Source organism: Drosophila suzukii, chromosome 2R, assembly GCF_043229965.1.
Source record: "Drosophila suzukii chromosome 2R, CBGP_Dsuzu_IsoJpt1.0, whole genome shotgun sequence".
NCBI classification, from domain to species: domain Eukaryota; kingdom Metazoa; phylum Arthropoda; class Insecta; order Diptera; family Drosophilidae; genus Drosophila; species Drosophila suzukii.
The window spans coordinates 10,341,911-10,356,996 of NC_092081.1; the positions used below are offsets into that span (position 1 = coordinate 10,341,911).

The window sequence follows — 15,086 nt, forward strand, 5'->3', positions numbered from 1 at the left end:
GTGAGGAAGGAGAAGGAAGGAGAGGGCGACAACTAGGCGAACTGGTTTTTTTTCTGTGTGTGCGTGCCTTTTGGGATTCTCAACCAACAAATGAGAAGCGAAACACACAGCGAACGTAATTTAAATGGCGCCCCCACCCCACCCCCACTAATACACACACACACTCTCGGGCGAGAGTGAGAAAGCTTCGTGTGTATATAAGCACCACACACTGATATCCCGAAGTAAAAGCCGAAGAAGTTGCGTTCGTTCGCGAGAGCGAGATGGCGCCACACAGAGTGAGCCAAAGAGAGAGGGCGAAATCATCGTTGATGCCTTGGTGTTAGTTATATAGAAACACATACACACCAATACACAGGGGCTGGCAAAAGGCGGAGCATGGGATCCAATGGGTTAACGCAGCCAGAGGGTCCCCTAATGGGTTAAAGCAGAGCGACTGCGAGAGGGAGCGGGATGACAAATGCCTTTTATACTTTATTTATGTGCACATAAAAATGTAATTTACCCAAAACGTCAGGTGATGATGTGATATTTCACTACTTTTTGCTCGTTTTTCCCCTTGTTTTTTATACCAGGATTGACTTTGACGGAGGAGTTAACTTTTTGGGTTAATTAGATGCTATGAAAATTGAAAAGTTGCCCTAATCTCTTGGCTTAAATATGCTTTTGGGTAATTGAAAGTTAATATGCTAAAATGGCTTAGAATTTAATAACATTCGGTATAAATTTGATGACTTTTATACTTTACTTTACTGAAAAGTATGTAAGGGGCAAGGGTAATCCCATGTAATTTATATATTCTTGTTCAGGATCTATAGCTAAGTCGATCTAACCATGTTTTGTCTGTCCGTATGAACGACTAGATCTTGTCCCTATGGAAATTGAAATTGGTGGAAAGAGTATCAAGTATCTCGACTATGGTGTTTCCTTAAGCATTCGGCTTTCTTAAGTTTTAACGTATTTTTTCTTGTTAGTATTGTTCATTATGTATAGAAAAATGTTATAAAAAAGGTTTAAGATATTTATGTTGGGCTCTTTACAAGTTGAATACTTTTGAATAACAGTAAATTAATCTTTTTCTAAGGTAATAGGTATTTCCAAAACTACAATGGGGACTGAATACCGTATTTAAAAACGTACATAATTAAGTGTAGTTTAATTTACAGGATTATAAACAAACGGGCTTCATTTACAGGATTATAAATAATCGGGTATAATTTTGTTTTCCAAACCAACTTAAATTGAAGAAAAACATAAGTACTAACATTATTTCAATAATAAGCCTCACACAAATATCATTACAATAACAATTCAAACCAAATGTAGTTTTCTAAATGTATCTTTTCAATTTGACTAGAACAAATTGTGGTAACTTTTACACATTTCCATAAAAATCAAGGCAATAGACCTCAGCACTTTGTGTAAGTGTCAATTGCCCCTCGCTTCTCATGTGAACGTATGAACATGACCGCAAATAAACACAACGAAAGGCAAGCGAAAAAAGAAAAAAGTTAAATTGACGCCAAAAACGATATGGGAAAAAAGAAAGCCAAAAGGCAAAAACACGTTTAAGCCATTAGCGCGTACCCGTCAATGTGGCAAGCAAATTGTTGCGAAAAACCATTGTGATGCCGGAGGATATGGCAGGACATCGGTTGGCCAGAACGAGGACTACACAATGCAGTCACTAAAAGCCAAATTAATTATGCATGCAGCGGCGGGAGTGACAGCGTTGGCAGGAAAAACGGCAGGAAAATGCAGCAAATAAAAGCACGCTTTTGTGCTAACTGTCAGCAACAGAGGTTCACTTGAAAAAAATGCTTGGACTCGACAATCAAGCACTATATCATATTCTAACCATTTAAAGAACATCACTTTTGAGGGACATTCAATTAAAAAGGTTTTTGGGTTGAACAAAATATAATTATTTAAATATTTTCTAAGAGGAATATAAAGTTTAAGTGTTCTGACTTTCACACTTAAAAAGTTTTTAAGTGTATCTTCAGTTAAACACCGCATTTTTCACCTGCTTTCCCACTCTTTTTAGCACAACTCCCCCGTCAGTTGCCGTAAAACTATTAAAGCAATTAAAAAATCACTTTTCACTATTTTAGCCCCAGTCCCACTCTTGTTTCTCATTTTTCCCACCTGTTTCTCGTGTGTTTTATTTAAGTTTTCTTTTTGTAGCAATGTTTTTTCTCAGCAGTCATTGGTTGCTGATTCTGTTGGCCAATCACAGCGCTCTCTGCGCTGCGCATGCGTTGCTGTTACCGCTTTTGCACAAGAACAACAACAACAACAACGAAGGCAGTACATAAAATGTACATGTAGAAAGAGATGGCTATCGATGGAGCTGTCGATTCGGGTTTCTCGGTTTTTAACAGTTACCTCTCGATTTGCTAATTGACTCGATTTGTTGCTGCTGACGTCGCCAGGTTTGTCGTTTGAGTCTTTGGTTTGAGGTTGGGAAAGAGTTCGAAATATGTGTATGCAGATCTGCATAGTTTGGGTTTCAATGGGAAAATAACTCAATACAAATGGAATTTAAAAGATTTTTAATAGATTTTTAATAGATTTTGAATAGATTTTTAAAAGACTTTTAATAGATTTTCAATAGATTTTTAATATATTTTTAATAGATTAACCTGAATACATCAAGTTGTAGTTGCCTTAGGTGTGTGTGAAAATATATGAAATTAAAAATCCTTAAGATAGGTCGAATTTTTTAAGTTCTGATACAATTCATATATTCGAATGAATTTAAATGAACGGAAATACAAGAAAATGTCTACACCAAGGTTCAGACTTTGGTAAGAACTTTCAAAACATTTCGAAATACTTTGCGTATATTTCCTAACTTTAGATAAAATATTAAACTACTGCCATTTTACTATTTCAAGAGCGATAACACATTTTCATTTTACAATAACCTCAAGCAATTAATAACATTAACTGAATTGTTCTTCTCAGTACCCTTTTTCTATAGACCTTATAAACCAACTGTCAAATCCCCAAACATAATAATTGTTTTAACCATTTCCTTTAACCCATTTGTATACATCACTGTCCCATTACTGCGGTGTTCAATTACAAATACTTCCAATTAACCTAATAACCGAAAGCAAAAAGATTTAACCTTTGACCTCCCTCAAACGAAACTTTGTCGCAATTCAAAAGAGGGAAAAAACCCGCAAAACGAATTTATCAACGGCAATCCCAATATCAAATTGCAATTAAAGTTAATTTTCACTTCTTACATATTTAATGACAGAACAAGAAGAAAGTTTTTCCGTCCAACAACAATTTTCCTAATTGCAAAAAGGGAATTTGGATTTTCCATTTTAAATTCTAATTGCCCTTAGATGTTATTTTTTTGGTATTGTTGCCTAAAACATTTTGCCCATTTTCCGTTTGGCCGTTGAAAAATCAAGTTTCGGCTGAAAGTTCCCATTCCCACTTGACATTGAGCCACTTTAGTCCTCCGTCTCCGGTGTTAATTACATTTGAGTGACAGTTTTGTGACAGGGCACGACAAGTGGGTAGGATGGTTGGGATTCTGGGTGGTTGGGTTGTTGGGTGGTTGGGCGGTGGGTGAAAGGGTGTCAGGACAGGTAAATTGTGTCGCCCAACCTTGCTGCTGGCCGATCCTTTTCCTGTGCATTTTTAATGCGCGGCTAATGCAAAGTCAGGACAAACTTTTCACTGAGGTTTCGAGATTTGCAGTTGGTCAGCAGCGGCAGGACCTCATGTGTCACTCGTCGTCCTTGATATGAGTGTGCTATTGTGTGTGTGTGTGCTGACAGCCAAAGGGTTTCGCCAGCGCCCTCATGCATAATAGATAAATTATAAAAATATATGCCCTGCTGGGGAGTTGGGTAGGTGGAAAAGGAGAGACCTGTCAGCATGTCATCCATTGTCCTGCCGGCAGCCTAAGTGTCCTTTTGTTTCAGCGCATTTTAAATTAGTCATTCTCGGAAAAAGTCACTCAAATTGTCACTTTGATGTCCTGACAGCTGCCCAAGCCCCACATCCCAAAAAAAAAAAAACACATCATCGGTCCTAAGTCCGAGGTCCATGTGTCTCCACAGATTTCCATCTTTCGGTGATCTCATTCCGGCGCTAACGGCACAATTAATCAGACGCTTGAGGACACTTTTAATTAGAGCCACAATCATTTGGTGGTCAAGACCAGGCCCAAAAAAAGGTTTACTCATGTCAAAGGGTAATTTTTTAATGAGCGCTGACATTATTTGTGGACTTTTATGGGGGATTGCGTAGAAACAGATATTTTAAATTTATAAAAAATATGATTTGGGTATTTTAAGTAACGTATAACATCAGATTATTACCAAAAATGTGTTCAGAAAATTTGATTCAACGCCAATTTTAACTAAACCTAAATGGTTCTCACAAATAAATAATAAATTGTAGTCGAAGGCCCCGCAGCTAGTACTACAGCCCCCTATGTTAGTTTTTAGTTTTGTAAACTTTTCTAACATCTTTAATAAAATAAAATAAAATAAAATAAAATAATAAATTAGTTTTAGTAGTTACTGAAATAGATTTAAAAGACCTACTCTGAATGACAAACACTTTAATTTATTTTAAGAAATATATATAGTATTTGAAATATATACTTTATTTTCCTTCCTGGTGGTCACGTTAGTCCCCTCAGCACATCTACCACTCGGAACCCAACTGTGTTGCCATCCACCGCATTAGGGACAACTCTTAGACATATTTACCAAACAAACAATTATCCTCATAATCTGATTTCGATGAGGGGTCATCATGGCATTCTGTCAAGTCATGCCCGCTCAATGGTCCATAATGATGATCCTTTCGAATTGCATCACGGACATATCTAGATCTCCATCCATCCTCCGAGTTACTCAATGAAAAATGAAGTTTCTCAATGGGGATTTTGACTCAATTGCGATCGAGGCGCTGACACAAATCAATCAGACGGTTAGCAGGTAGAAGTGAGGGATCAGTCTGGTCTGGTTCTGGATATTGGGATCTTGATCACTTGTCAAGGGGTAATGATGGGTCTGGCGACGTGTCGAGGGCGTCCTGCGGTGGCTAAATCCCTTTTTGGAAAAGGGTTTCTCAAATCGATTTCGGTGACGCCTCTGCTCAGCAATGCCCAACCGACCATAATTGACTTTCGCACCTGTTTTTGGGCTCCTTGTCTCTCTCTGGCAAGCCAATCAACCGCAGAAAGTCGGCCTGAAAAGTGGGGACATGGTGGGGAAAAGTGCGGTGGCACGTGCTACCAGTTTTGTGGCTTAGACTGGGAGCCAGAACAATGCCCCACAGCTGCCACTCCTAAACGCTGTTTGACCATCAACCCATCCATTGCACGCGTGCCAGTCGCCATAAACTTCAGAGGGTTAAGACGGAGTCCAGAAAATTGAAATGCATTGCGGACAAAATTAGCGGAAGGAGGGAAGTGAATAAAGTCCAGAAACCAGATTAACATGTCCGATTGCCACATCCGAGGTCTTTTGTACTTGCTCCGATTCCGATTCCGGTAGCTGATATCTCTACACAGAGTTCTCAACTCCACTCGGAAGACGGAAACTAGAACTTCATGGCGATTCAAGTGCCACGATAACGGTACGAGGGCAAGGGGTTCACTCGGAATTGGGTTTACGACACTTTTTTTCCACCGCTGGTTTTTGTTTAGCCCCGCCAATGGAGATAATAATCATAAAGTTATTTTATTACGAAGGCTGTTTCTGCCTCACTTTTGGCATTTAACTAATAAGTGGGGGAATTGTGTGGGGATGGTGAAGGAAGCTGAGGGTGAGGACAGCTGCGGTGGTCCAGCTGGAGGTCATAATCATTGAATTATGAATGAAATATCTCTAAGGAGCATGAGCTTTCCCAAATAAAATATAGTTTTCCAAGGTATCAAGAGATAATATTGGGATTAGGTGTACACAATATAATACTTTGCATGACTTCTTCTAAATAATTTGATGGATTTTATAGAGTGGGGGATTTTAAGTGGGGAGTCTTCAGTTGACCATCAAATTAAAAGGTCATACCCTTTAAAAAACGGATAATTTGATACTTTGCTCATCAATCCTAGAACCTTGTTATCCAAACGTTCCACCTAATTCCCCGAAGTACAAGATCCCCAGTTAGACAAATGGGGTGGCTGAGAACCTCTGCAAGATTTATAAGCTTGTTACCTGCTGAGTCTGCTGGCCAATAACAATATGTCTAAATTAAATCCTTTAAGATCAAATAAGCGAAGCAGGAACCATTTCGTATGTGAAACATTTCAACGCGTATTTCATTTAAATTACCCCAAATTTATCCCCGAAAAGACGAGACGAGCGGCAAATATTCAGAGTCAGTGTGTGATGGAGTGGAGAAGGGCGGAAAGCCAAAGCTGAAAGGGTTCCCTTGGGAGTTTGGCACGCGGAATTGCGCCTTGGAGTCGCATAAGGACGAGGAGCAACCCAGAACTATGCACATGGGAGCCACCAAAAAAAAAAAAAAGAATTCCAAGGAGCTGTGTATCCTTGTGGGTGGTAAAAATGCGATACACGAGCGTTACGCTGCTTTTATTTTTGCATCGTAAAGCGAAATGAAAACGTCTTTCGCGGAAAGTTTTCTTTTCCAGTGCGCCCGACACCTCGCGGGATGGGTTTTGGGTCCGAAAACTTGGCGAAAGGCGAAAGGAACGAACAAACGAACCACCAAAGGCACATAAATCATACAAGGTGGCAATAGCAGCAACTTGGGCGTGTCATAACTTCGGAGCCAGAAACCCAGTTGGCCATAGCCCCTGGGATCGAAAACAATGAGGATGGAGCCGGTGAAAGTTGGCGGTAAAAATTGCCAAGAGTCTTGGCCAATGCGCCTATGGTGAATAACCTCTATGTGGCGGTAGGGGAATGTCCTGCATCTGACACTGCAGTCCGAGTTTTCCGCCAGAATGCAGGACCAACTTTTTTCGCCTTGTTTCCGCTTGTTTAGCGGCGGTGTCAGGGCGGTTTTACACCTGAGATTGCGATTACTTTGCCCGGACAGCCAGGCAAGTTGGGCTAAAGTTTTTTGAAATCCGTATACCCTAAGGCTCGTGGGTGCCTGTGTTTTGTTGCATGGTTAAGGGAGCACAGTTAAGTCTAAAATCTTTATAAAAAAACCTTAATATACTAAAGCATGAATCTGGGTAACTTAAAATTCGGTGCCTTTAGTCATTTAAACAATATGGTTGGTGCTTTATTAGAAGTAGATAGGGACAGTAGGAATTCCATATTTTCAATGTTATTTTATAATGTAAGGTTTACCACTAACATTGTGTTTCGTTTACCTTTTCTTTTGAAATATTTCTTAATTTATTTTCTTTAATAAGATTGCTATCAAAGACTAATGATATATAGAGAGAGATAAGACATTCTCAACACGAGTAAAATATCTATGTTATGTTTTGTCGGAACTTGTTAGTGCCTGAAAGATTAGCGATAAATGTAATAAACTCAAGGAAGGTTTAAATGACCATTGAAGAGTGTATAGATGTCACCGCCCCCTTTTTTAAAGACTCCACCCCTTGAGAGCCGCGTAAAGCAGCGAAAACTTTCTAATGACTTGTCGGCGGGTTTTCTAGCGCGTGTAAGGAACTTTAGTTGTGGACATTTTGCAGGTCTGGCTGTAATTAAAACGCATTAGATTTGTACTTAGGATAGCCCGGTGACCCAGTTACGCGTCGGTGGCTGTATCTCCGTGAGGGCGGTGCCTTAAAGAGCCGGAGAGTTCTCTACGTGATGATCGGAGTCGATCCATGGTACTCTTCTGGCCCTTCCAAGTGCCACACACACAGATCGGCAAAGCGGTTCATTAACCGTGGCGATGTCATCTCGGCGGACTAACCAGTTTCCCCAAAAACACACACAGATTTCTATCTCCGTGTGCGGTGCGTAAAGCAATTTGCGCTGATGATGAGACGACTTCTTGGGAAAGCAACGGTTCAAGTGCTGTGAGAATTCGCCACTTTAAGCAATCCCCCAGACTCGACCCAAAAGAAACTGCCATACCATCCCAATTCGAATCCCAAGCTCCAAAAACCTTTGACCAGAGCAATTATTTATGGCCTCGAGTCGCGAGGAAGGGGTTATAAAGTTAGCTCTCTGTTTGTCTTGTAAGACAAATGTGTAATTAATTGCGTCGCATCAAAAGGAAGCTCTAAAACTATTTGCATACGAGCGTGGTAAATTGTCTTCGTTGTCACATCTTGAACTACACGTGCAATTAATAAATCAAAAGGGACAGGCTAAGCCTAGAGTCCTTTCGTCCTTCCGAGCGGAAGTCTCGGGCCAGGCCAAGACAAACAAATGAAGTGACTGGAACCGGAAAAACTTTCCCAACTTGAGATTTTTTTTTTGGTTCTCCTTAGACAAAGGGGGATTCGGTGCTCCACTGCAACTAATTGCATTTCATTGCATACATTTAGGCTGCCACGAATCCTTTTGGCCTCGCCATCTCGGTTGCAGCCGCAATCACATCGCACACACAACGTAAAACGTTTCAAAATTGTGCTCAAATAGCCAGAGAGATTTCCTTGGAGTAGCCAAATGGTCTGAGGTGGAAAGCCAACCACAAGTGCCTCGAGTCGTTTATGGAAAGGGTGGGGAAAGGGGATTAAGGATGCCAGGAAGGATGCGCTGGCCAAGTGTTGAGTGCTAGCTATGATTGCACTGGGAGAAATTTTAAAGGTTTGGTGATAGTTAAGCCTTCTAAAAAATATATTTGATATCTTCTTCTAAAGTGGGGTAAAGGGTCCAGTTATTTAAAGGAAAGTATTGTTTAATCTTAGTAACATGATCGTAATCCCAAAAAAAATTTTTTTAATGTGTATATAAAGTATTTCTTTATATTTCAGAGAACTCCAGCAAGTACCTAAAGTTAAATAAATAATTTTTTTTTGAACATCCGATTTCTAGAAACACTGGATTACAAAAAACTTTTAAAAAAGCCTTTTCAACGTTATGATAAAAGAGCATATTGATATATTGTTCAAAGAAAGTTATAAATCTTGCTTTACATAGAGTAAGGACTACTTCCATATTATTTTTTCCGCACCTTCTGGAGTACTCCTTATGGGTCAAGAATAGTCTTAGATGAATATATAATTTAATAAACTATTTTCTTAAAGTGTAGTCAAAGGAAGACACAGACAAGTTAGCAGCCGGGCAAATTTAGCTCCGGAGTCGGGGGCAAGTAGTGAAGTCGAGTGAAGTGAAGTCTGAGTTGTGTGCATGAATGAATGAATGAAAGGGGGCGGCAAATGGGCAGCCCGTTCAGGATGCTGCCGGCGGCAAGGACGTTGTTCGGGGCAAAGACAAAAAGCACAAGAAGGAAGTTGTGAAAAAATAGCAGCCAGGGAAGTGAGACAGCCGTCGCCACACAAAACGAAACAAATAACACAGAAAAAGCATTCGAAATGGCACTAGAGAGAAATGTGGTTGAAAGTGAGGGAAAGATGGTTCGTTGGTTGGATGGTTGGATGGTTGGGATGTTTGGAATGCTAGGAAGGAGGAGAGGTCATGTCGTGGCCGTAGCTCATGATGCTGCCGGAGGTCTCCATTTCTGGCACCATCTCTCTGTCTATCTTGCAGCCTCTTCGACAGCTCGTAAATGGCAGCCAGGATATGTGAAAGTGATGGAACAAGGGGGTTTTTTCGGGGGGAAAGTAGGATGATGGTTGGGATGGGTCGGAATGCTCTGTGTGGTCCCAACTTGACTCCGACTTGTGCTGTTGGTGTTGATTGCTGTTTGGGGTTTTTAAAACGTAGTTAGGCTGCCGGGCAGCCACAGGACCGCAGCATATGGAAACGACACCCGCGGCACAGGTGTAGAGCACCCTGGAGTGCCATCTCCGGCAGCCAGGATAACACCCCCAACACCAATTTCAATGGTTATGGCTCCAGCACGCATGCTGTGTGTATTGTGGGTACCAGAAAAGTGGGAGTTCCTCCACAGTACCAAAGAATCATACATCTGTGACATTTGGCCCACCGCTTACCTGAGTAGAAACTGTCCAGGCTCTGTAGCTCCTCGTCGTCGTAGTCCTCGTCCCCGCTGAGACTGAGCAGCTCCTCGTCCAGTTCCAAATCTTCCGGCTCCTCCGGCTCCTCTGGCTCCTCCGCATCCGCATCCTCGTGGCCTGCAGTTAAAAAAAAGGAGAAGCTTATTTTAGCCTGGATTGCAAGGGGCAAATGCAGCTGGGACTTGACCTCGACGTCTTGGATGGAAATAGCCTGGTGGCCAAAAGGGCCAGAAGCGCAGGGCAGGATGCCCTTTCCGGATCCCCAAGTGCAAGGAATTTTGATTATGCTAAGCCCCAGGGTGCCATAATTCCATACCCCCAGCAAGTAAGCCCCCCATGTACTACCTACCCCCTTCTAGAAATCCTCAAATCACCCGAACTTAAGAGCAGCGAAGAGCAGATCCCCAAACTGCGCATGTTCCATTTAAGAGTAATAGCCAAAAGAGAGATTTCTGGTTAAGAGACCTCCTTGTTTTGGTCTCGAATTTCGAAGGAACAGCTGTTGCCAGCACGTGCTGCGAATCTTGGGCAGCAGGGGGTTAATGCGGAAGCAGAGGGGGTCAAAGTTTGTCTACCGAGCCGCACAACTTGGCGTTACTCATACGCAACGTTTGACGTGCCTCTTGGTGGGGTTCCTTGGGCGCCCAATGTCTCACGTGAGTCGATGTCTGACTTGGGCTTCTTCGGCAAGTAAACCAAGAAGCTGCTCCTGAGGGATATGCTAATGGGGTTGCGTTACCTGGAGGACAGTGGGAATAGTATATTGGTAAATTTGAAGAGGATAGATGAAATGTCAAGACATTAATTGAAAGTTAGTAAAAGTAGATAGGGATATTAGTGGTTGGGTTAGGTGTCTAGAGATTAAGATAAATGTTATATGAAATTACATTGTAATATTTACATATCTATATTGGAGCTAAGAAATAACTAATCACCTTCCCAAAATCACATAGACAGCTTACCAATATCTCTCACTTTTCACTTCCACCATCATAAAACCACCAACAGAGGTGAAACCCTTCGACATGAACTCATCAAGCCATCGACCATCAGGCTTTCACTGCTCCAGCTACTTTCGCGTTTTTGGCTTTTACTAGTTTCTAATGACAAAATGAAATTTCGCGGGTAGTGCTGGGTAGTAGTGCTGGGTTAAAAAAAAAGACGAGTGAGATAGAGGGAGAAGCGCTGTGGCGACGGGTCCTGCAACATTCTAAGCGCTTGAGAATTTCCTTGATGGCTCGTCGTTTCGGCGACGTTTCGATGATGTGGTTCTGTGGCTGTGGATCTGCTTTTATGCCACTTTGCATGCCAGCACATAAAGCACACAGAATGTGTGAGAGGATAGACGGGTGGCAAGGGGGCGGTATGGGGGGCGTGGCAGGACTCTAAGCCAACAGTGAAGCTGGTCTGGACCGCCACACGTCCAATAATCCTTGTCCTGCAGCTGGGGAATACTTCATCAGCGGAAACAAAATTTTACGAATTTCTCTCTGCGATTGTGTGTGTGTGTTGGTGTGCTTTTGGGTCGTATATGTAATGGTATGTGAGTTGCACGTGCTGGCTGACTGGCTCCATCTGGCGGACGGACCCTGGACCCAGCAACAGCCCGGGACAAGTTTTTAACATGCCAAAAACGCATCTCGCGCCTGGTTGATTCCTCTTCGGCAACCTATGAAGCACTGAGAGAATTTATTATATCTAAGTCACAAAAAAAGTTATGAGTCTTGTATATTGAAGTCTTATCCCTATGGGCATTAATGCTGTTCGTTTCCAATAAGGAAATTCTTTATGATTACTTGAGGTCAACAAATAATTTGGACCGAATCCCTATCATCAGTTACCAATATAAATTTAAGACAACTTTTCCATATCATGATTAGCAACCATATTATATTTGGTACCTAAAATTTAAAATTTTAAAAAGAAGAGATAATAGGTATTGAAGTCATATTTAACACTGATAAACATGTTAGGTATTTGACCTCTTCGAAAACTTTTAGAAATTTTGAAAGTACCATAGTAGTAAAGCTATGTATATGATAGGGTGAATAGAATATAAAGATTTTATTATTACGAGGCTATATCCCTGATCTTAGATCTACTTTTTTTTCAGCGTGTGTATGTAGAAATGATGACGACTTTGACACGACTCCCGCCCCCTGACTCCCATTGCCATTTCCTTTTCCCTCTGTATCTCCGTCTCTCTGATGATGCCTGATGATTATTCAACATTCGCTCTATTGGGAGTCATATGCTGCCACGCCCCCGCCTTTTGCTGCCCACATGCATCTCCGGTCGCTGCTCTGCTTTTTCGACTTCGTATGACGCAAAATTGGCTTTCGTCGAATTGTTGCTTTGAGTTTTGCAAATTTTTCGACACTACCCCAATGGTGATGGTAGAATGGGCGGTGGGGGGTGGGGATGTGAGGCGTGGCAGCAGGGGATCCAAAAGAGAGAGGAGACGAGAAGGTTCTGCAATGCATTCATCATCATCATCAGCCATCGACTGGCGTTGCCTGGCTAATTTTATGACTCTCTCGCATCTTTCGCGAATCATGTTAATGAACCAGCTATCCATGTGTGTGTGTGTTGGCCAGGATACCTCCATAAGTGTGTGTGTTGTGCACTGTGTGTGTGTGGCGACTATAAATCGAACGAAATTTGCATATCCGAATAGCGCCATCTTGCGGCCATTTTTACGACTTTCGGGGCTTTGTGGTGCAGCTGCTGATTATTGTGAAGTTGTTCGGCCACGCCCACCCACTCTGCCCGCCCCCTCACGTACACTCACGCACACACACATGCACAGTGGCACTTTGGGAACGCTGCAGGCCGCTGCAAGCTGCACTCGCCCAGATTTCCCAAAGCGCCGCCGCCTACGAGAACAACTACAACAACAACAGCAACGAAATGAGCGGACAAAGTCCAGAAGAGTACTATCCTATCAGGGGCGTTGTTGGGAACTTCCCCTGGGAGGGGGGTGCTTAAATCGTATTATGATATTACCAACTGATGTTGCCTGCAGCCATTGTTACAGTGAGTATATTTGATGGTACATAATAATAATTGATGATATATAAAGTATAATTTTTTGTTAAAGGGTTTTACAAAATTGATGGTAATTTGCTTTTTTAGAGAAACAAGTATTTCGGATAGAATAGTTAGTTTCATAAATGCATGTTGGATTATAGCCAAGTGTAAAAAAATGTTGAATATTTTATGTTCATGTCACAGGCACACATCTTTCTATAAGCTTATCTAAAGATACCTATAGGTACTATAGATAGTATTTCAGTAGTATCATATGATAATCTTTACAAATCATAAGCTTTATAAGCAAAGACTTAGAACAAGTCTCACCTAATACTTCTGATATTTCTTATATTGCTATCAACTAAACCAATTTAATATTAAGATGTATTAACTATAATTACTAAATCTATTACTATTAAATGCATAGAATTGACTTATCTAACAATGCAAATTACAAAAGCACTGCTCTTGATGCCCAACTCCTGATTTATGGCCCTCTGCTAGCCCAAACAAATTTATTTGAGTGTGGTTACCTTATGGTGAACCCCTCAGGCGAACTCCCGCCACCTCTGTCAACAACAACAACATCGCCGTGGTGGGACAAAGGAATGGGACAAAGGGGAAAGGAGTGTGGAGTTCGCTGAATGGGAGATGGTAGATGGGAGTCCAACTCGGACTGCGCCAATCCCGTGGGAGAAAGTCTGAAGCGGGCGCTCCGCTTCGCTCTGCTCTGCTCCACTGCGAAGTGGGACCACCTACCGTGTGGTGGCTCTTAATTCGATTCGTTTGCTCCCTCCACTCCACAGATCCCAGTCCCCAACCTGCCAACCCCCCCAACCTCCCACCAACACCCCCTTTTCCTTGGCAAAAGCCAGCGCTCCTTTGCCTTGGCTTCGTTGCCATCGTCGTCGCCGAATCCTTGGGGAATTGTTGCGCAAATGCTTTTTGTGTGTTTCTGTTTGAAAATTATTGCAAAAAAGGCGAAATAATAAAGGCAGCCGTCGACGTGCATGTAATCGAACAGAAGTGGCGTGGGAGAGGGGGGGTGGTGGCCAGGGGGAAGTACCTACGGGAAAGTGGGACTCGGATATGTCTCTGATGCAATTATGAAGTGATAAATGAATTATGTATGCACGGGGAATTGGCCCGAATTGGTCATGGTCATCGTCATCAACATTTCCATGTCTGCAATTTGTAAATTTATCGATCTGCCACCGCAATCGATAAAAAGTACAGTACTCCCTGTGCTTCATAATCAAAGCAGCGGTAGGCAAACGAAGTTTTGTCATCCAATTTAAGGTATCACCCCTTTTATATCCTGGTTTTTATTTTTCAGGAAATCTCCCACGGGTCTGTCAAGCTGTGTATATGTAGTATATACTGTGCACTGAGAAAAAAATACAAAAGAATTGACTATAGGTTTTCATCTGCTAAATATTAAAATTGTCTAAACGATAATATTTTTAGTCTTGTTGCAAGTATTATTATGAATTTACGCAGTATTTATGAAGGAAAAAGAACCTACTTAAAATTTTTTATAATAATGAGACACCTCTATCATTTTAAACCATCTCAACTTATCCCTTATAAAAAATACTAAAATTACTCCTGAAAAATATTATTTCTGTGTGCACCTGATAATTTTATGACCACCTTTCATGTGTGTTATGAATTAGGGATAAGGTGCAGGGGATACGGGTAAAAGAGTCAAAGCGACACATACGATAACTCACTTTTGTTTCATTTTTCAATACACAGTGGAATAATAATGGCAAAATGAGCAACTTTGCTATGCAACAAGAAGCTGTCTCCCGCCTTTTCCTTGGGTCTCAAGATGCTCCCCAAAGAACATACCAATAAACACGCTGGCAAAAGTTAGAAACACACACATGAGTGGAAGTGGGACAGAGACACCTTGGATCCTTCGGGGATCTGGAGTCCCCTCTCTTTGTTGTCTACTGTACTTCGTCTCGCCCCACTTATATGGCAA

General features: G+C 41.7%; 1 protein-coding gene across 1 annotated transcript in view; it reads right to left on the bottom strand.

The window, feature by feature from the left end:
• L (zinc finger protein Lobe) overlaps nt 1-15,086 on the bottom strand; it is a 33,320-nt gene that overhangs the window by 7,518 nt on the left and 10,716 nt on the right. The window contains exon 3 of the mRNA XM_017072726.4: nt 10,040-10,180. Coding sequence (XP_016928215.3) covers nt 10,040-10,180 — 141 coding nt within the window. The remainder of the gene's footprint in view (nt 1-10,039; nt 10,181-15,086) is intronic.